The sequence below is a fragment of the Mustela nivalis genome (genome assembly GCF_964662115.1).
Source record: "Mustela nivalis genome assembly, chromosome: 14".
NCBI lineage: Eukaryota > Metazoa > Chordata > Mammalia > Carnivora > Mustelidae > Mustela > Mustela nivalis.
In genome coordinates, this window is record NC_139033.1 from 958,312 (window position 1) to 980,524 (window position 22,213).

The 22,213-nt window shown below is 43.6% G+C and overlaps 1 protein-coding gene across 2 annotated transcripts in view; it reads left to right on the forward strand.

The window, feature by feature from the left end:
• The window catches only part of SVOP (SV2 related protein), a 74,956-nt gene that overhangs the window by 45,935 nt on the left and 6,808 nt on the right, over positions 1-22,213 (forward strand). For both annotated transcript variants that reach the window (XM_082700115.1, XM_082700114.1), the window contains 7 exons: positions 7,743-7,806; positions 9,664-9,789; positions 10,109-10,237; positions 11,901-11,974; positions 14,945-15,021; positions 18,359-18,466; positions 21,512-21,623. In XM_082700115.1, the coding sequence (XP_082556241.1) occupies positions 7,743-7,806; positions 9,664-9,789; positions 10,109-10,237; positions 11,901-11,974; positions 14,945-15,021; positions 18,359-18,466; positions 21,512-21,623 (690 nt within the window). The remainder of the gene's footprint in view (positions 1-7,742; positions 7,807-9,663; positions 9,790-10,108; positions 10,238-11,900; positions 11,975-14,944; positions 15,022-18,358; positions 18,467-21,511; positions 21,624-22,213) is intronic.

Genomic DNA, 22,213 nt, shown 5'->3' on the forward strand with positions numbered 1-22,213 from the left:
CCAAAGGCAGAGTAACCGGAAGAGAGAACACCCACCTTCTAAACCTGCAAACGGGAGAGATCATCGGGGAGAGAGGACAGGACACCAGGGGAATAAAATTAAGAACACAGAGCAGCTGGGAGGGCCTTTGCTCCTTACTCATCTGTCATGAGGGTCCTCAGCTTACCTGCCTGCTCCCTACCCCCACCTCCCAAACACCATGCCTCCCCCCTTAGCTGTTCCTTTACTTAACCCTAGCCTGGCCCTTCTTCTTGTTTATATAACTATTGTCCACATGACCATTTTAAAACTCTCCAAACCTCAAAGCACAGGTTTTATCACCCCCATTTTACAGATAAGAAAACTGGGGTTTTGAAGATTATGTAACATGCCCAAGTCTGCACAGCTAACAAAGGACAGAGCTAAGTTTCAAACATCATTTGACCCTACAAATATTTTCTCTTGAATACTCCACTCTATAGCTCTTTTGTCCATGAAGAGAGCAAGTAAAAACAAACAAAATTACAGAAGAAATATTTAGCCACCCAAGAGAGCCATTGGCTTCCCAGAACTTCCACTCCAGCCATTTATGTAAAAATAATCATGGTTTAATTATGCAATGTTCTTAACTAGTTATAAAAATGGCTCCCTTAAGTTCATTATTTGGAAACATTGAGTTGAAGATTTTTTTTTTAGTTGAAGATATTTTTATGTAATTAAATGCAACCAAGAGTTTCCATTCATTTAGGCTTTGCACCACCTCAAAAAACCAAATGAGTAAGACTTTGCTGTGTAATTTTTTAAAGTGAAACAAGCAAGAAGTTCTTATAATGAATTTTTAGTATAAATACAAATTATATTACTTAAAATTGAAAATTGTTAAAATTAAATTAAAAACTGTCTTTATTTCAGTTTTATCCATGTGTAACTGACATCCAGAATTCAAGGTATAGAGCATAATGACTTACCTATCTTGCAAAATGATCAGCTCAATAAGTTTAGTTAATGCACATCATCTTGTCTATAAACTATATTATTAATAAAGAGCCCATCCCTCAGCCTTGATCTGTGCTTTTCTATGTGCTTCCTTCTATCCCTCTTTTTGTAATTTTTTAAAAGATTTTCCTTTAAGTCATCTCTACACCCAATATGGGGCTTGAACTCACAACCCCAAGATCAGGAGTCATGTACTCTACTGACTGAGCCAGTCAGATGCCCCATTCCTCTTTTTCTTCTTTCCTTTATTTCTTCCCCTGAAGTGGGAATATTGGTCCTTGGTGATAACCACTGTAACATTTTTTTAAAAAAAGATTTTATTTATTTATTTGACAGAGAGAGAGATCACAAGTAGGCAGAGAGGCAGGCAGAGAGAGAGAGAGAAGCAGGCTCCCCGCCGAGCAAAGAGCCCAATGTGGGGCTCGATCACAGGACACTGAGATCATGACCTGAGCTGAAGGCAGCAGCTTAATCCACTGAGCCACCCAGGCGCCCCACCACTGTAACATTAATAGTGATGATGATCATGTCCATTGAGTGCTTACCAAGTGGCAGGCACTATGCTAAATGCTCTCTTCCCACTACCTCATCTTGTTCACTGACAACCCTATCATCCCCAGTTTACAGAAGATAAAACTGAGGCTCAACGATCATTAAATGGCTTGCTTAAGGCCAGATGGTTATAAAATGGAGCATGGAATTACCTCTTGCTTTGTAATAAACCATCCCGGCATTTATGGCTTAACAACAATTTATTGAACTCCTGGTTCTGCAGTTGGGTAGTTTGGTTATTCTGGGCTCAGCAGGGCTTGCTTGTGTGTCTCCAGTCAACTGGCAAATTGGATGGGGGCTGGCTGGGCTAGCATGGCCACAGCTGACTCATCTATGCTCCATAAGCCTTTCAAACTCCAGCTGGTTAGCCCAGGCACCTGGTCACCTGGGCAGAGGATCCAAGTGAGCAAGCAAAAGCCAAGAACATATTGAGACCCAAGCTTGGAACGGGCACGATATCATGTCTGCAACATTCTGTTGAACAAGGACAAGTCGCAAGGCCCAGATTCAAGGGATACAGACATAGACTTTGTATGGAGTGACCTGCAAGGAAGCAAGACACAGGGAGGGAAAATAGTGGGGCATCTGGTGCAAACCACCTACCACGTGGAGAAACCAGATTCAAATCCACACCCATCTAATGCCAAAGCTCTTACATTTGAACAGATGTCATGAAAAGATTCTGAGCTTATGTAGTCAGAAAGTCCTGGTAAATCGGTAATGTCCACTGGGTCCCTGGTACTGATTGGAAGATGATTCTGGGGATGTAAAACTGGAGGTTCTGAGTGGTTTCCATTCCCTTTAATTAAGACAGGAAAGAGGAGTGTGTTTAGATGCCAAGTAATTACTTTTTCTGTCTATGAAGGAGCATCAAGAGGGAAGAGACTTTAACTCGAGCAAAAAAAATAGAAGTAATTTAATTTTTATCATTATAAGTAATACATTTTTGTTTTAGAAAATATAGAGGGGTGCCTGGGTGGCTCAGTGGGTGAAACCTCTGCCTTCAGCTCAGATCATGATCTGGGTCCTGGGATTGAGCCCCTCATTGGGCTCTCTGCTCAGCAGGGAACCTGCTTCCTCCTCTCTCTCTGCCTACTTGTGATCTCTCTCTCTGTGTGTCAGATAAATAAATAAAATACTTTTATAAAAAAGAAAGAAAATATAGAAAATGCAGATAAGCATCAAAAAATGATCATTGCCTCTAGTTGCAAAATATACACAAAATACGTGTAAAGAGACATGGTGGCACCAAGGCATTTTGTTTATTGTTCCGGATAGAGTGTACTGAGTATTTCAGCAAAAATGCCCCCTGGCTAAGTGATGAGCTGGAACCCCACCTTAACTGGCACCCTGCCTGTGTGCTAGCCACACTTCAAGACTAAGACTCCAGGGCGCCTGGGTGGCTCAGTGGGTTAAGCCGCTGCCTTCGGCTCAGGTCATGATCTCAGGGTTCTGGGATCGAGTCCCGCATCGGGCTCTCTGCTCAGCAGGGAGCCTGCTTCCCTCTCTCTCTCTCTGCCTGCCTCTCCATCTACTTGTGATTTCTCTCTGTCAATAAATAAATAAAAATCTTTAAAAAAAAAAAAAAAAAAAAAGACTAAGACTCCAGGTAGCTGCCCACCTGTTCCACCTTGAAACCTCCTCCAAAGATTCTCCTGATTGGCGTCTAGGTAGATCTTGTCGCCCTTGGCACTGCTCTTTCCCCTCCAGACCAAGCAGAAATGCCAAATGGAGATCGCAGGTCACTTTTTTCCAAGCATGTGATCCAGATGGCAAATCTCTAATTGCCAAGTGCTGTAAATGTGATTATCTTCAGAGGGAATTTATTGACGCCAGTATCAACGGCTTCCTGGCATTGCTACTTTCAGTGCTCATTCTTTTATTCTTCAGTGTGATTGTCATAATCACCATACTTTGGATGAAGATCAAACAGCTCGTTTTCATAATGAACTGCTATAAATAATGGCCAAGTGGGGGGCACAACAGCAACAACAAGGAAAGGTTTCTTGTGGCAGAGGTGGCAAAAATAAGAAATTGAAAACAATCTAAGTATTAATCAACCGGGTGGCAGGAGTTTTAAAATAATGCCGCTGGTCTACATATATTAATATGGAAAGATCTCCAAACGGCCTTATTGAAAGCAGATCCTGACACAGAGATGCTAGTGCAAGTAGTTTAATCTGGGAGATCCTGTAGTTCGCATCTCCAGATTGTCCTGGAAATGTCATTTGTTGAGAGCTGCTCCTGGGAAGTTTAAATTCCTTGGCATTCCCTGGTCTGCCACAGAGGATGGCAGAGTAACCTTTAATAACCAGAGAATGCATTCAGGGGAGAGTTGCAGGTACTGACAATTGGAAACTGGACAGGCATGCATGCAAGTGGCAAGAATTGGAGCATTTGTATGGGTAGAACATGAACAGTGTGCTGCACGTGTTAGGAAGGAGGAAAGGAAGGGAGGGCGGGAGGGAGGGACTAGGGAGGAAGGAAAAAAAGAGGGAAAGAAGGGAAGAAGGGAGGGAGGAAGGGAGGAAGAGGGAAGGAAGGAGGAAGGAAAGAGCGGAGGGAGGCAGGAGGGAGAGAGGGAGGCAGGAGGGAGAGATGAAAGGAAGGAGAGAAAAGGAAAGGGAAGGAAATAAAAAGGAAAGATCTGCTGCTTAAATTTATTTATTTATATAGAGAAAGGCCTGGAAGTTTGCAAAGCAAACTCCTGGTTGTTATGGCTTTGGGGGAGTGGAATGGAAGTAGGGGCAATGGAGAAGAGGAAGAATTATCAGATACTCTGTATACTTGTGTACTGCTTAATTGTTTTACCGTGCAAATGTATTCACGTACGACTTCTGTAACTAAAAAAGAAAAAAGAAAAGAAGACTGCATGTTATAGCTTCATTATAAAAAGAAATCCTTGCTGTCTAAGGACAGGCATAACTGTCCTTAGAATATGCTGCTGCATGTTTTTGCATGGCTAGTAGTTTAATTTGGTGGAGGAAAGGTAAACATGCTTCTCATTTTATTATTATTATTATTATTGATTTTTTAAATACTATAAGCACACCATTTGGAGAATAGCATAACAATGTCAAAGAAGTCCTCCATGGTAATTGCTGTAATCTCTGTAACCACTATTATCTTGATGCCTCTTCTCAGAGCCGAGTTAGTGACATTCCTAATGTTTTTTGTTGAGAGAGCTACTTGTAGGCATATGAACTAGAACAAGTTTTTTTGGGAACAACTATGGTATTATATATATCAAAAGCCTTAAAACTGTGCATGCTCTTTGATATAAATTCTACTTAACAGGAAACCACATGAAGCAAAAATGTCTTTAGCTTAAAGATGTTTGTTTATTTATAAATAAATATCTATTTATAATATAATAGATAAAAATATCTATTTATAATTGTGAAACTATCCAAATAGGGAAGTAGTTGGTGGTCTACAAAATGTAGACAGATATGGGTTAGAATTTTGGCTCTTCTAATACTAACTTACTAGCTGAAGGTTCCTGGTCAATTAACAATTTATCTGACATAGATCTAGAGATGAAAATGAGAATCAAACACACACACATGCACACACACACAGAGGATTATAAATAAGTATCTACTCCCCTTGATTTGAAATGTTTGAGTGAGGGGAACCTGGCTCAGTGGGTTAAGTCTCTGCCTTCAGCTCAGGTCATGATCTCAGGGTCCTGGGATCGAGCCCCGCATAGGGCTCTCTGCGCAGTGGGATGCCTGCTTCCCCCTCTCTGCCTGTTTGCCTCTCTGACTACTTGTGATCTCTGTCTGACAAACAAATAAATCAAATATTTTTTTTAAAAAGAAATATTTGAGTGAGATAATTCATGTAAAACATCTCAAAGAATGTTTGGCACATAGTAGGTCCTCAATAAAAAGTAGCTATTATTAAGAAAAGTATGGTTCATTCATAGGATAGAATATATGTGTGAAAAAAATATGTGTGTAAGAGGATTTTAAATGGCATGGAAATGCTATTTATAAATCAAAAAGTAGGGTTCAAAATTCTTGAGTATGAGCTCAGCTACAGAGAGAGATTGAGAAAGAGAAAGGGGGAAAGATAAAGACAAAACATCCAGATAGGAAGAGAGAATATATTTAAATACTTATCCCATGAATTAAACTAGGTGATATCGACTTTCTGTTCATGTTTTTCTCTAAATAGAATATATCTAAACTACTAAAGTCCTGGCCTTTTCACTGAGGCTCCTAAGAAGTCTTCCTTCTTTGCACAGAGATATCTTTTATCATAACCCTGAGAAGGACTTCTATGGAGATAGAATGCTTCCTAAATCTCAGTGGTATTACTAAGACCAACTTTTCAAATGTCAGATGTTATGGAAGGAAAGACATCTTTCTGGTGAGGCAGCTCCAATTGTTCAAAAGAAATGCTAGGAGAAGGTTGTGGGTATGAGCCATTAGTAGCAGCAGCTGGGAGTCAGGCAAACTGAACTAGTAAAATGATCCCAAGAGATCTAGATAGGTCATCAGCAACATCTGCCTCAAAATGGTCAATGGAAATGAACCTCTCTCTATCCCGTCTCCCTTATGAGGAGCCAGGAGAGTAACATGAAGCCATCTAGTTGCTCAGATGCTTGACTTAGGAGATGTGGGAAAAAAGAAGCCCTCTTCCTAGAAAATGGGAGGCAGCATGGAGAAGAAGTGTAGAGGTTTCCTTCACTTTCTGGCATGGCCAGTGGCTGAGGAAGTGAAAGATAGGGGAGGGGGCATGAATGTAGTAGATGGAAGAGGCAGCCAGTATAGTTAGGTAGTTAGGGCATCGGTTTCATTCAGCAAGCTAATAAATGGATTAGGCAAATAAGAAATATACAGAGGGGGCGCCTGGGTGGCTCAGTGGGTTAGGCCGCTGCCTTCGGCTCGGGCCCTGATCTCGGGGTCCTGGGATCGAGTCCCGCATTGGGCTCTCTGCTCAGCGGGGAGCCTGCTTCCTTCTCTCTCTCTCTCTCTCTCTCTCTGCCTGCCTCTCAGTGTACTTGTGATTTCTCTCTGTCAAATAAATAAATAAAATCTTAAAAAAAAAAAAAAAGAAATATACAGAGAATAATGAGGCCTGGGTGTCTCAATGTTGGAGAAGGGAATTACGATCATGGAAACTGGAGCAGGCTAGAAAGAACCCTAAACTTGGAGTGCCTGGCTGGCTTGGTCAGTGGAGCATGCAACTCTTGATCTCAGGGTTGTATGTTTAAGCCCACATTGAGTATAGAGATTACTTAGAAAGAAAGGGCCCTAACATTCTGGTTGTACTAGAATTGAAAGTATCAGTGTGAACTCAATGTTTTTTTAAATACATATACACAGATAGATAGAGAAACAGACATAGATGTATGGTGTGCATGTGGAGAGAAAGAAAGAAAAGGACAGAACAAGATCGATAGATAGATAGATCTCTTAGCTGTGTCCTCTGCGAAGGCCTAGAAACAATGGCAGACCAGTAGTAATGAACACACTGAGTGCTCAGATCTTGGTTTCTAAATACCAAATACCGCAAGGAACCAGGACCTTTTAGACAAATGGCTGACTTCATTGTTGGGGCAAGAAAAGTACACCATGAGCCTGGACATACTGGTGTGCCAGAATGTAAAGAACAATGGAGGCATATAGAAAAGAAACAGGGGCTGGATTGAAAGATCTTCCAATGGCCAGACTGGGACAGTCTGAGCATTGAAAGAATAATGGCAGTAGTGGCTTACAAGCCACTGAAGGAAACAGGAATCCACAGCTCCATAATGATTAAATGAATGAATAGGTAGATAGATAGATTGAAAGAGAGACAGACAGAGGTCTGGGATAGGGTCTGGGGATCTAAGCACTCAGCCATTGTCCCAGGAAATTCTGAAGTTAAGTGGTCCACAGACCATCCTCAGCAATTCAGAAAGTGGGGTGCCTGGGTGTCTCAGTTGGTTAAGTGTTAGACTCTTGATTTCAGCTCCAGTCGTGATCTCAAAGTTGTAAGATTGAGCCCCATGTCCAGGCTTCATGCTCAGTGTGGAGTCTGCTTGTCTCTCTCCCCCTATGCACTCACATGTTCTCACTCTCTCTCAAATAAATAAATAAATGAAATCTTTAAAAAAAAAAAAAGAAAGAAAGAAAGAAAAGAAAAAGAAAAGGAAGTCAGAAAGCTGTGGCAATCTTCTCAGTCCTGACCTTAACTCCTTTCCTATCTCTCTGCTTTCCCAGGGTGACACTGTATGCTGAGTTCCTTCCCATGAAGGCCAGAGCTAAGTGCATTTTGCTGATTGAGGTAAGGAAGGTGGTCTGGGTTCCCCCAAGAGAGCTCAGTCTCTGGGCAAGAGATCCTCAGACATCCTGAGCCTCAGGATAAGGAAATGGGATTTTGTCGGGTTTGTTAATTTGAACTTTGTTGTTGTTGTTTTGGGTTTGCGGGGTTTATTTGCTATATGGATAAATTCTTCAACTTACCAAAACAATCCAGTCCCTTAAACTGGTGGCAGGCAGGTGGTATGTCATTCTTGGACTGGACATGGCTTTTATCTGAGAGTTGCAGCCAAACAACAGAGACTAGGGGACCAAAACTCCTGCTTCTTGTCGATAGCATCCCCCTCCACCCCTATGTGTATCTGGACTCACCTGCGTCTTGTGTGAGTGGTCACCTCTGTAGCTGCCTTAAAAGACCCTTGGTCCACCTAGTCCCTCTCAAGCCCTCTTTCTGCCAGGGTCTGATGACCCATTTTCTAATCATGATCTTGGATTCTCTCGGGGCGAGTATGTAACTGCCCCCATGACACCATGCAGTAGCAGTAGTGTTTACTTGTCCTTTCTGGACACCAATGTCCACAGTGATGACTATGATGCCACTCTCTAGTCACCATGACCATACTGACAATATTCATTACATTAACCCAACAGCCCAATTTACCACTCTGATTGCATCTATCCTTGACCAGTAAGGATGGTAGTCAGCTGGTCCACACTGGTATGGATGAACCAACTGTTTAAATATTGAGACTTTATCTGCGCCAGCAGAGCTGGCCGCTGATTACCCCTCATCACCGACACACCCTGTCCTCTCAGAGGACCCCCTTGAACTTCCCATGATCTAGCAACTAAAGAGTTAACTCCTGGCACAGTCATGGAGTGTGTGTGTGTGTGTGTGTGTGTTGGGAGCAGGGTGTGTATGACCAGTGTCTGGTATCTGTTCTGGTTGGTCGGTACTGTATCAATTTGTTAGACATCTTAGCCATCATCCCTGGTTGTAAGCAACAGAAATAGACTGATTAATTTAAGCGAAAGGGGATTTAGGAAGGCTCTTACAGGCTCCCAGAACTGATGGGCAAGTTGAAGGACCAGGTTTGCCAATGGTTGTAGGGTCCCAGCAGGAACCAGCATACTCAAATTAGAGTAATCTGAAGAGGGTTTGGTAAAGGGACTACTTCTAAGTAGCCCCAGGGTGGCAGTTCCGGTTGCCAGGCAAAGGCAGGAAGTAGTTAGCAGTCCAGAGAGAGAGTTATATAACAAGGGCTGTTGGACAGGAGCTGTGCCCTTCTGCTGAGTGATGCAGCAAGCCCATGAGCATGCTGCAGAGAAGGAGCCAGAGTCCCACCTCTCTTACCTTCCTCCCCCCCCTTTCCTGTAGGGCTCCCCACTGGCTGAGCCCAATGGGAAGCCAGAAGACAGAGAACCTATGGAAGCAGTGCACACAAAGAGCAAGGTAGGGAAAGATGGGAGTGACTGGGAGAGGCACAGAAGATACTCAGCTCTGCAGGGAAGAAGCAATTGTGACAAGGATACTAGGGCCCTAGTGGGCAAGAGAGGTGGATGTCAGTAGATAAAAACCAATGTGTCCATCACCATATTGACCTTACACAAGGTGGTATTGGTCTCCTTAACCGGAGCTACCACACTGTACACTCCAGTGGGTACCACGCCAATATTAGACCGTGTGTATGGCACCCTCGGGAGATGGACAACATAGTGGCCCTGGCCGAACCATATGGACCACAGGAAAAGTGGTGGTCATTCCAACTTTGCAGACCCCAAGGACCTCTTACCCAATTGAGAGTGTCGTCTATCATGTCGCTGACATTGCTCATGTGTTGACCATGCTGCTCCCATCACTGATCCCATTTTCCTATCCCAGGTCTTCTGGGCCATCGGGACAGTGTTCGAGGTCATCCTGGCTGTGTTTGTGATGCCCAGCCTGGGCTGGCGCTGGCTACTCATCCTCTCGGCTGTCCCGCTGCTCCTCTTTGCAGTCTTGTGTTTTGTAGGTATCCTTTAAGACATCTCAAACTTTGCCCTCTTGGCCTCCTGCTGTTCACTATATTTTGGTGGGGAGAGGGTGGAGGAGGACACTGTCCCATAAGGAGTATTTTTAAGATTTTTTTTGGGGGGGGTGGGCTTTGACAGCAACACCAATTAATAATAATTATAACAACAGCAGCAATCATAACTATAAGAACCCATCCCATTCCATTCCTCTGGGTCCAGAGACCCCACCCTTAAAGACTCCACACCTAGATGAGAGTATGTGGCTGGGACCCAGTGTTCTGTGCCACCCTAACCTGTCACTCCTGTCCCCACAGTGGCTGCCAGAGAGCGCAAGGTATGATGTGTTGTCCGGGAATCAGGAAAAGGCCATCGCCACCTTAAAGAGGATAGCAACTGAAAATGGAGCCCCCATGCCACTGGGGAAACTGATCATCTCCAGACAGGTCCGTGCCTGGCCCACTGTCTGTAGCGTGTGTGTGCGTGCGCCTGCATGGGAGTGTGTACATGGGTGGAGTGGGGTAAATCCTGAGACACACCAAAAGAGCAGAAGCAGAAAGCAGACCAATTCTCCAAAAGCCAATTTTCCTGAATTTACTTGGGAATATATCTTTTTACCAAAAACATGTTTCAGGGATCCTTCTTTTTGAATATATGTAGTAAATAGGAACATATTTTTCCTAATATACATTAATATATTTATTTCCTCAATATGTCCTCTTTATAAATATATTAATGAGCCTATTTTAAAATATATTCAACAAAAACAAACATTCTCAAATATATTCAATTACCATTTGAAGAGTGTTATCTTTTCATTCAAGAATATACTAAAAAATAGGGGCGCCTGGGTGGCTCAGTGGATTAAAGCCGCTGCCTTCGGCTCAGGTCATGATCTCAGTGTCCTGGGATCGAGCCCCGCATCGGGCCCTCTGCTTGGCAGGGAGCCTGCTTCCCCCTCTGTCTCTGCCTGCTTCTCTGCCTACTTGTGATTTCTCTCTCTGTCAAATAAAATAAATAAAATCTTTAAAAATATATATATACTAAAAAATACATTTTTATTCATGAAAGCAATATTCACAGGTAGACTAAACCACCTATAGTCCATAATCTGTTTTTATATGTTTAAATAAGCAAGCATTTCTCAAACTAAGAAAAATATATTTGTTAAATATATCTAAGGAGAATATAATCACAGTCAAAGAATACACTTAAAAAAAAGTATATGCTGTTATTAAAGATTTTATTTATTTATTTGTCAGAGAGAGAGAGAGCAGGGGGAGCAGCAGGCAGAAGGAGAAGCAGGTTCCCCGCTGAGCAGGAAACCCGATGTGGGACTTGATCCCAGAACCCTAGGATTATGACTGGAGTCAAAGGTAGATGCTTAACCAATAAGCCACCCAGGCTTTATGAGGCATCTCCCATAGAGTATACTCTTAAAAAGAATATTGTAGCATAGCTCAGTCTGTTAAGTGTCTGCCTTCAGCTCAACTCAGTGGGGAGCCTACCTCACCCTCTTCCTCCCTCCCATTGTCCCTCCCTCTGTTCAGGCTCTCTCTCTGTCTCTCAAATAAAGAAATAAAATCTTAAAAAACATTATAGAGCAAAAATTTGATAAATTAGCAAATTATATGAAATTGGCAAGTGGGACATTCAACTAATCAATCTTTCGGCACATTGGCTTCTGGTGAATTGATTTTCAGCACATGAGTGTTTGCCATCTTAACCTAGAGCTGGCTTAGGCAGGGCATGAAATGGTTAGACACAGCTTGGACAGACTGTGTCTGCTCCCCAGGTCCATGGGACTACCTGAGAGTCCTCAGGGCAGGGAGTCTGCTTCTTGGCTCCAGGATTTCAGGCTGGGGTCGGGGGTTGCAGGATGTCTCCCTCCCTGGGGAACCAAGCCTGCAGACGTTGCTGGGTCCTGGCTAGAGGGCCTCACTGGGCTGGGGGACTTGGTGCTATGGGATTGAGTGCTGGGTTCTTGGATCCTGAGCGTGCAGCCCACCAGCAGCCTCCCTCCCAGCCGTGGGTGTTCACCAGTCCCAGGCCATGGTCAGCGCTGCTGGAGGAGACGAGAGCAAACAGCATGTCCTTGTCTTGAAACAGGAAGACCGAGGCAGAATGAGGGACCTTTTCACGCCCCATTTTAGATGGACAACCTTGTTGCTGTGGTTTATATGGTAAGAGCTGCTTCTTGACCTCTTGACACTTTGATCCCCTTCACCCGGGCCCTGTTTTGGGTTCTGTTTTTATGCAATGCACAGAGAACTCTTTGAACTTAGGCAACATTTACAAAATTCGGTGGTTTGAACATCACTTTCCTGATCTCTGCCTTACCCAGGTATAACCTGTACTATTTTCTTAGTCTTTTTCTTTAATTGGACTCACTTCCAACTCAGATAAATGTCTTATTTTTTATTAAGTTATTAAATTTATTTCCAATATAGATCACATACAATGTTACGTTAGTTTCAGGTATACAATACAGTGATTCAGCAAGTTTATCCAGTGCTCGGTGCTCATCATGATCAGTGTATCCTTAATCCCCATCACCCCCTCTGGCAACCATCAGTTTGCTCTAATAGTTAACGGCCTGTTTTTTGGTTTGTCCCTTTTTCTTTTCCTTCGTTTTTTTCCTTAAATTCCACATATGAGTGAAATCATACGGTATTTGTCTTTCTCTGACTTCTTTCACTTAGCTCCATCCATGTCATTACAAATGGCAAGATTTCATTCTTTTTATGGAAGAATAATATTCCATTGTATATCTATGTGTGTATATAAATGTGTGTGTGTGTGTGTCACATCTTCTTTTCCATTCATCTGTCAATGGACATGGGCTGCTTCCATAATTTGGCTATTATAAATAATGCTGTAATAAACATAGGGGCACATATATCCTTTTGAATTAGTGTTTTTGTACCCTTTGGGTAAATAGCCAGTAATGCACTTACTGGATCATAGGGTAGTTGTATTTTTAAGTTTTTGAGGACCCTACATACTGTTTTCCAGAGCGGCTGTACCACTCTGCATTCCCACCATTAGTGAACAAGGGTTCAGATAAATGTCTATCAAGAGGCAATTTTATATGTCTGCTTTAAAGGGAAAAAACCTTAACTGCAGGCCATATATTTTTAAGAGATATACAGTAAAACGTAGCTAGATTTATGATCTGCCGAGGGAGGAGACAAGATGGCAGAGAAGTAGGAGGCGCTGTTTCAACCTGTCCCCTAAAGTGAGCTGATTACCTCCCAAAGAACTCTGATCACCCATGAAATCAGCCTGAGATTAGAATTATAGATTGATGATCTGTCAAGACACTGAGCTGCTGTATTTAATAGAGAGACGCAGAGAGAACGTAGGTGTCAAGGACACATTCATTAGCAAGTAAGTGAGAGGAAACTGTCAAAATACAGTTGACCTTGAACAGTGCAGAAAGGGGGTTAAAGGCACAGACCCTTGAGTAGTCGAAAATCTTTTGACTCCCCCCAAACTGAACTAATAGCCTCCTATTGACCAGAAGCCTTGCTGGCAATATAAACAGTCAACGAACACATATTTTATATGCTGTATGTATTATATATTATATCTTAAAGTAGGCTAGAGAAAAAGAAAATATTATTAAAATCACCTGGAAGAGAAAATGCACTTGCAGTGGTGTACTGTATTTGTTGGAAAAAATCCCTTTATAAGTGGCCTGTGTGGTTCAAAGCCATGCTGTCCCAGGGTTGACTGTGATTGAAAGGAAACGTAAAATGGGATTTTTGTCACAACTGAGATTTAATATTGCCATATTGCCTTGGGTACCAGCAGCGGCATGGAGCCTGCCATATTTGGGGAACCATTGATTTGGTCAACACAGGCATCCTTAGAACTTTCAGTCCTGATCCTGGTCCGTCTTCCTTAAATAACAGCCATTGGCGATGTGTGGATGTGGGCAGGATGGAAGGGAGGGATTTGTACTGGGTAATCCCCTGAAAATCCACAACAAGTTAAATCTCAGCTATTCTTTGAACCTTCTTCTACCAAATCGTGTACATGAACAGTGTGCAGAAGGGGCCTGGCTAACACTCTGCATTCTGGTTTAACCTGTGCTCACTTTTTCCCATGCACCTTTGAGTAGAGGGGCTAAATAGCAGGGGATTGTCCTGAAAAGTGGTCAGTTGCAGGGAAGTGGAAGGGAAAGCTTTGATAATATATAGAACTGGGCTTTAGCTCTGTCCCTGCATTCCTACGAACTGAACCAGGCATTTATTAAACACCTGCTGTGTGCCCAACACAAGCGTAGAGTCTGTAGGGTTTTTTAAAAAGGGAGTGGGGATGAGAGTTGAGGGTATCTGTCTTTGCAGGCAAGTGATTCAGTTGGGCCAACACTACCCAAATAATGAAGTGGTTAATTGGAGACTAATTTTTGCACACTATAGACATTGCTAAACTTGCTAGCCCATATTGCAATGCAAGGAAATTAATCACTGCTATCTGGTTATGACAGTTCCCACATAACTGTACTACAGGATAAGAATGTTCTGGTCCAAAAGAAAAAAAAAATGTTCTGGTCCTACACACTTGAGTGTTCTAGTTCCTCGGACAATCAGGAATTAATCAACTGTTTCATTCTGATCTGAAATTTTAGGGAAGTCTGCAGAATCTGCACTTATACGGGCCACACAGCAAGTGTTTAGTAAATGCTTGGTGAGTTGATTCAGCTCTCAGGAGTTCAAGGGAAGAGCTGGAGCCCACTTCTTAATATTATCAAAGCTTTCCCCTCTTCTTCTCTCTTCATGTTGACCAAATTGGCCCAGAAGTCCTGATTGATGTCATTCATGACTGTGTTCTTCCAAATATTGGTACCCCAAAGTTGTTTTCCCTATTGCCAGTTGAATAAACAGCCTTGGGTGTTTTCTGTGATACAATACAGTTCTTAGTCTTTCAAAGGACACAAGATCATGTCCCTTCATCACATTGCTATGCTTTGTACCTGCCACTTTCCTTCTCAAGGGCCCCAAGAAAGCCCCCAAATGTCCACTGTCGCCCATGCCCAAAGACTGGTCCTCACTGCTATAGAAGCAAGTCCCTCCTGAGGGGTTGGGAAGAGGGGACTTGCATGTCTCCCATCATTTCTTGATATCTTCTTGCTTCCTTCCTGGCAGGTTTTCCAATGCATTTTCTTACTACGGATTAGTTCTGCTCACCACTGAGCTCTTTCAGGCAGGAGATGTCTGCAGCAGTGAGTATCAGACCACCCTCCTCCCCTCTACACAGTTAGATAGGCATGCCCACCCCAGATTCCACCGCTCCTGAGCTTGGCCATGCACAGATGACCATGACTTTACCCTGCTGACTCCCGGGAGAAATTCTCTGCCAAATCTGAGCATAGAAGACCTGGACTATGGTCCCCAAGAAACTCTGTGGAAAACCAAATAATCCTGAAGTGACATTGCAGCAGAGTCATATCTTATGTCACCTAAAGGACACAGTGAAGTACAGCACTGTGTTTGATGGCCATGCCCCTATGCAGCTGTTCTCACGTGCATATGAAGTCTAAGAACCAGGTTGGATCTCAACCCTAGCCACACAACAGGATCACCTGGAGCAGTTTTACTTTTTTATTTTTTAAAGATTTTATTTATTTATTTGAGAGCATAAGCATGCATGTGAGGGAGCACATGAGCAAGGGAGGAGGGGGGCAGAGAGAGAGGAAGAAGCAGACTCCCTGCTGAGCAGGGAACCCCATGCGGGGCTGGATCCCAGAAATCCAGAATCATGACCTGAGCTGAAGGCAGATTCTCCTGTACAGCCAGAGTTGGGAACCGCTGGACAAAAGGAACAAAACAGAAAGCAAAGTCTCTATGCAGATGTCTGGGCTTTCAAACCATTCTATCTCCAAGAACAGGTTCTTAGCATTGAACCTGGGGTGGAGGATAAAGGGATCAAGTTCCTGCTTATGTTCGGGATTTTCCCAGTTATCTTTTTCATAAGCCTCTGTAATCTAAGTTAATAGTTCGGTTTATTGGTATAAAGATTTAATGAGCTAGTGACTCAGCTGCAGATTTGGGGTTTGGTATTGAGAGAGTATAAATTGCATGCCCCTATCAGGGGACCCACTGAAGCAAAGAAGAGGATCCAGGGGAATGTTACAAAGCAGGGATTGGCAAACTTTTCCTATAAAGGGCCGGATAGTTAATATTTTAGGCTTTGGGAGCTATACCCCTCTGCCATTGGAGCAGGAAAGTAGCCGTGGATAACAGGTTAGTGAACAAACATTGCTGGTGTTCTGACAAAACCTTTTTTGTGAATACAAATCTGGACGGCATATCATTTCCGTGTCATGAAGCAGTATTCCTCTTTGATTTTTTTTTTAAGTTTTTAAAATTTATTTGACAGAAAGACACAGCAAGAGAGGAAACACAAGCAGACAAGCAGGGAGAGCGGGAGGGGGAGAAGCAGGCTATCTGCTGAGCAGGGAGCCCGAAGCGGGGCTCGATCCCAGGACCCTGAGATCTTGACCTGAGCTGAAGGCAGACACTTAATGACTGAGCCACCCAGGCTCTCCTCCTCTTTGATTGTGAAAAATCATTTTAAAATGTAAAACCCACTCTTAGCATGCAGGCCAGGAAGAAACAGGCAGGAGACCAGATGTCAAATCTGCAGGTGATAGTTTACCAACTCGTGTTTAAAGCTCTCTCTTATACCTGAGTGAGAAAATGAATGAGCTCGTAGTTGAAAATCAGAGCCTCGGTTCTAGCACCAGTAGTTATGAGAACTTGGACAAGTCATTCATTTGATATTTTCTATATGCTGATCTAGGTGTTGGGCTATATCAGTGAACACAAAGGACACATGTCCCTACCGTGTAAGCTCATGTTTTGGTGGGGAAACAGAAAAAGAGGGAAAGTAACATAATAAGTAAGTAAATAACATAGTGTGTTGGAAGGTGATAGGTGCATCAAAGAAAAAAATTAAGAAAAGGTAAACTCCTGCCTCTCCTTCAAATATGCAATGAACAGATGTCAAAGATTTTATTTTATTTAACTCCTCAATTACTGAATGAACCAGTTAAGAACTGTGAAAAGCCCAAGGATTTATCTCTTTATAAGCTAATGATTTAGCCTTCCATAGCTTCCACAGATGCCTGCAAAAGACACACAACACTCCTGGGTCAGAGACAAAGGACTTTGTTACTCATAATAATAGCAGTAGCTGAAGTATCAGTACTTCCTTACACCAGCAAGGAGCTCCTGTTCCCAGAGGGTGATGTGAAGAGGGGAGACCACAGCTGCAGAAGCTGAATTATGTTATAAGAGAGCATCTCAGACCTTAGGGCACCTCGCTCTCTTCTACTGGATGGTAAAGGTTTAAAGCAGGTCAAGCCTGTTCTTGCCTTGTGGGGAGACACTATGTCATCGAAGGCTATAAGCAAACCTGCCCCTTGCTCCAAAGGTAGACACTTCCTGTCAAAGTTGTTGGTTGAACCAAGATCCTTGAAAAGATAGTTCAGAACAAAGACCTTTAGTGTCTTTGTTTATAAAACATGCAGAAATGTGAGCAACTCATGGAGAATTGTCTCCTAATGGCTGGAAGAGGTTTCAACTAGTTCAAAGGAGAATGCAAAAGAATACATGTATGTAGGCAATCAGAAATCCTGAAAAGCCTTTACAATGAGGGCAAAACTGGTTAGAATGCAATTTTCATTTTGATGGACAAGAATCATTTGCATTAATGTCAATATTCTATAATGTGCATAGCTCACAGATAATGAAAGTTGATACAACTTGTAAGGGTGCACCAGACAAAGCATTTTGCCCATTTCAAAGTCTTTCATGCTATTTCTTAACAAATGTATGGGGAAAAAAGATAGTGAAGCAGGATAAGGGAGGTCAGAAATGTGAGGCAGAATAAGGGGCAGTGATTAAGTTGAATTTTTAAATGGAGTGGTCAGAATGGCTTCCATGAAGTGAGATTTAAAGAAAGACATGAAAAAAAAAATAAAGACATGAACAATGTGAGATTAGTCATAGGGATATATAACGAGCAATCCAGGAAGAGGCAGCAGCCAGTGCAAAGGTCCTGAGGCAGGGGTGTTGAAGGAACAGCAAGAAGACCAGTGTAGCTGGTCAAGGGAGAGAGATGGAGAGAGCAGAGCAAAGGAGAGAGATTGAAGGTGAGATTGAAGGTGGGATTAAGGAATGGCCAGATAATATAGGTGGGGATCATAGAGGCCTCCCTGGAGTTTGTCTGCCACCTAGAGTCTGTCTGCCACAAAAACACCTGGTATGTGCCAGCTTTGGGCTAAGTACATTCATATGCACAGGCTGAGTTCAGGCTCCCAACTACTTTACCCAGTGGTTTTATTAGCTCCAGGTTTATGAAGAAACTGAGACTCAGAGAGATTAAAGCTGAGCTCTGCTGGTTGGGGTTCAGACCTGAATCTGTCTGACTCCAGAGCCTGGGATCTTTCCATGGTATCCCGTGGAAACATACCCAGGGAAGGAGGTGCAGGAGCAGGAGGGTATGATTTAAGGTTCTATACATGGCTCTTCTTTCTCCCATCTCCCACCTCCCAGTCTCCAGCCAGAAGAAGGCAGTGGAAGCAAAATGCAGCCTGGCCTGTGAGTACCTGAGTGAGGAGGATTACATGGACTTGCTGTGGACGACCCTCTCTGAGTTCCCAGGTGAGGAACCTGCGCAAGGTGGGGCCGGGGCAGCCAAGCCTGTGAACGCGGCAGCTGGTCCTGTGGTGGGTTCCAGCTGGTGCTGTCTGGAAGCAAATCCCCTTTCCAGGGGAGCTGGAGATTGTTTTTTTTTCAACACTTAGCTACAAGTTGACAAGAACTCTGAAGGCTCCTCTTCTTGAAGGCTAGCAAATTAAGCCGTCCATTGTCACATTCATTGGCAGAAGACACAAGACTCCTGGGTCAGAAACAAAGGCTACTATGCATGGCACAGCAAGCAACAGGAATAGTATATTAGTGTCAGCTCCCCTTGCTCCCAAATCTCACAGGGATGATGACAAAGGGTCCAGGTGGATGCTGCACATGCAATGAAGTAGTGGGTACAGCTATTGGGCTCTAACTCTTGTCCTACGACAAGAACTAGCTCACCCAAATGCATGCAAATGCTGATAATGGATGATGGTCGCTCCCTGAGGAATTACCTGAGTATTCCCTTCCAGGTATCTGATTGATCTACTACTCCCTATATTTTTGACCCTGTATTCCAGTTTTCCTTGCCTTCCCAACATATTTCTCAATCCCCTTTTCACTTTGCTTCCCTGAGGCATCCCAGGCTTGGGGAAATCAAATCTTCTGTAGTGGGTTCCCAGAAATCTGCCCAGCTTTTGTCCAGAGAGAGACATCATCTTTATTATATTGGACAGTAAACAGACCTGCCCTTTGCTCTGGAAGGAGACAGTATCTCTCTCTTCCAAGGTTGTTGACTATCCAAATGAAAGGACAGCCTGGAACAAAGGCTTCCTGGAACAAATTGCTTCTGCATGCAAGAAATACGAGAGACCCATGGAGAATTGTCCCCCATTAGCACTCACACTGGAAGGATCAGTGGGGCATAAAAAAATCCAAAGTTGCACATAGAGTGAAGGTGATCTATCTTTTTCCTTTAAGAAACCGAGTAATTATTACAACAATGGTAGTATTTAGTATTTATTGAGTGCTTACTCAACAAATGAGTGTATATTTGGTTCTATTCTCTATACAATGAGTGTATGTTTGGTTCTATGCTCAGTGTTTTATAGATATATCTCATTTCGTCCTGTGAAGTACATAATTATCCCCCATTTTACAACTGAAAAAACTAAGGCATAGAAAGGGGTAGCAAAAACTGTTCCTAAACTTTCAGGTGCCAGTCTCTGTATCTTTGTGCCTGAGGGCTAAATCAAGAGGAATGGAAAGCCTCGGAATCTAAAAGCACCCCAGGGAGTTGAGAGTGCCAAGGAGTTAAAACCTGGGAGCTGCCTTTGAATAATAAATGCAGGAGTTAGTGGTATACAAACACCCCAGCTTCCTCACTCCTTAGGCAGGAGAATGCTAAGACACATTTTCCACACTGGGTCCCAGAACTCCCCAGTGGAATCTGAGAGTAACTGCCCACAGTGGTAACTGTCTTGACAGGCTCTCTTGTCTTCCCTTCCCTATCTTGCTCTCCTACCCTCCCACTGGTGCTTCTTTGGGTTACCTCTCAAGTAAACACTTGTACTTGGACCCTTGTCCACGGTCTGCTTCTGGGAGACTTGTCCACGGTCTGCTTCTGGGAGAGCTCAGCTAAAACACTCAGTGTCCTTCACCTGGCAGAGCTAAGAGTTGGGGTCCCACCCCAGAGCCCAGAGTCTTCATTCCTGTATGATCCTGTCTATCTTTTTCTTAAAACTCTTCCCCTATATGGCTCAGTGGGTAAGACTAGGGACATGGAATTAGACACCACGTTGCCAATAACCATTTCCATGACTTTGGGCACTCACCATGATTTTCCAACAGTTTTCATGATATTGTCTTTCTGAAACTCAGATATTCTTATTTATTACATTTATGATTTGTTGTGTCTGTTCCCTGACACATCCCGAGGCTCCTAGAATAGTTCCTTTTTAATTTATTAAAAAGTTTACTTTAATTTAAAAATTAGTTCCACTTAATTTTTTGACTGAAGAAGTGTGGGAAATTAACAGCATTTATTTTAGGGGGTTGCTTTTGATGATGAAGCAAGATAATAGATGCAAAAGTGTTGAGCCCAGAGTTAATTATTATTAATAAAAACCACCATACTATACTGCCTCTACTGAAGTAGGGAGTCTTATTTTATTGAGTGCCATTTTACCAGTGAAGTAACTAAGGCTCTGAAAAGGCAAGGGACAAACCCAAGACCACAGGACAAGTCAGAGACAGGTCTGATTCCCATCCTTGGTGTCCCGTGCCTGGATCCAATGAACCCTACATCCCTTGATGCCTATTTCATTATCTGTTGCTATGCAACAAATTATTCCATATTTTAGTGGCTTCAAATAACATATTTATTACTCACAGTTTCTGTGGATCAGGAAGCTGGGCATAGCCTACCTGGGTCCTCTGCTTTGGCGTAACCGACAAGATGACAATGGCGGTGTTGGCCCAACATTCGTAGTCACATCTGGAAGTTCAGCAGGAGCAGGGTCTGTTTCCACGCTCACTCACGTGCTTGCTGGCAAGATCCAATGCCTCCAAGGGCTGTTGGCCTGAGGACCTCAGTTCCTCACTGGCTGTTGGCCAGAGGCCACTTATAGGCCACTGCCTAAGAAGAGTCAGGGGGACAGAGAATGCTAGGAAAACAGAAGCCACATTCTTTTATAACTTCATCTCAGAAGTGACCTCTAGTGTTTTTCTGTATTCTAGTCTTTAGAAGAGACTCCGTAGGTCCAGCCTGCTCTCAGGGGCAGGGAATTCTTTTAGGATTTTATTTATTTATTTTACAGAGAGAGATCACAAGTAGGCAGAGAGGCAGGCAGAGAGAAGGGGGGAAGCAGGCTCCCTGCTAAGCAGAGAGCCTGATTGCAGGGCTTGATCCCAGGACCCTGAGATCATGACCTGAGCCAAAGGCAGAGGCTTCACCAACAGTGAACCAGCCAGGCGCTCCAGGGGCAGGGAATTCTATGGGGTGTGAATACCAAGAGGTGGGGGGTGCTGGGCGCCATATTGGAAGCTGCCTGCTATAGTGTCCCTGCTCTCTCCCAGGTGTCCTTGTGACTCTGTGGATCATCGATCGCCTGGGCCGCAAGAAGACCATGGCCCTGTGCTTCGTCATCTTCTCCCTCTGCAGCCTCCTGCTGTTCATCTGTGTTGGAAGGTGGGTCAAGAGACCGGCTCTCTCCGACCAGCAGGCTCACGTCTCAGGTCATAGTCAGTGGCTCTTTGGGCCTGTAAGCTGTGGGCTGCACTCCTGTCAGTGATCTGAGAGATCACCCCCTGCCCCAGCCCCTCACTGGGACTGAGACTCTTGACCACAAGATCAGACTCAATTTGGGGCCTCTGAAGGTGGTAGGGCTGGGAGGTTTTGCTCCAACACCGTCACATTTAGACTTTTGACATTGTCTCCCAGTGAGATCATGGGTACAACTGTTTATGTATGGTTTAAAAGCATTCCTTTGTTTAAGGGAAATACTTCAAGGTCCTGTTATATAATCCCTTTTCTGGCATTTTTTAATTTTTCCATCTATCAAGGACCTCAAAATATGGAAGGGGCTTGTGTCTCTCTTGACCTCAGAGAGGCCCCAGACCAAAGCTGATGAGGACTGTGTGGAAGGTCTGGAGAGGAAGCTTAGACCCTGACATGTTGGTGTTCTTAGGCATTTTGGGGAACCACGGAACAGGGGGTCGGGGACCAGGATTATCCTAAAAATACTGCATAGAAGTTTACTGTCCCTGCCTCAGCTGGCT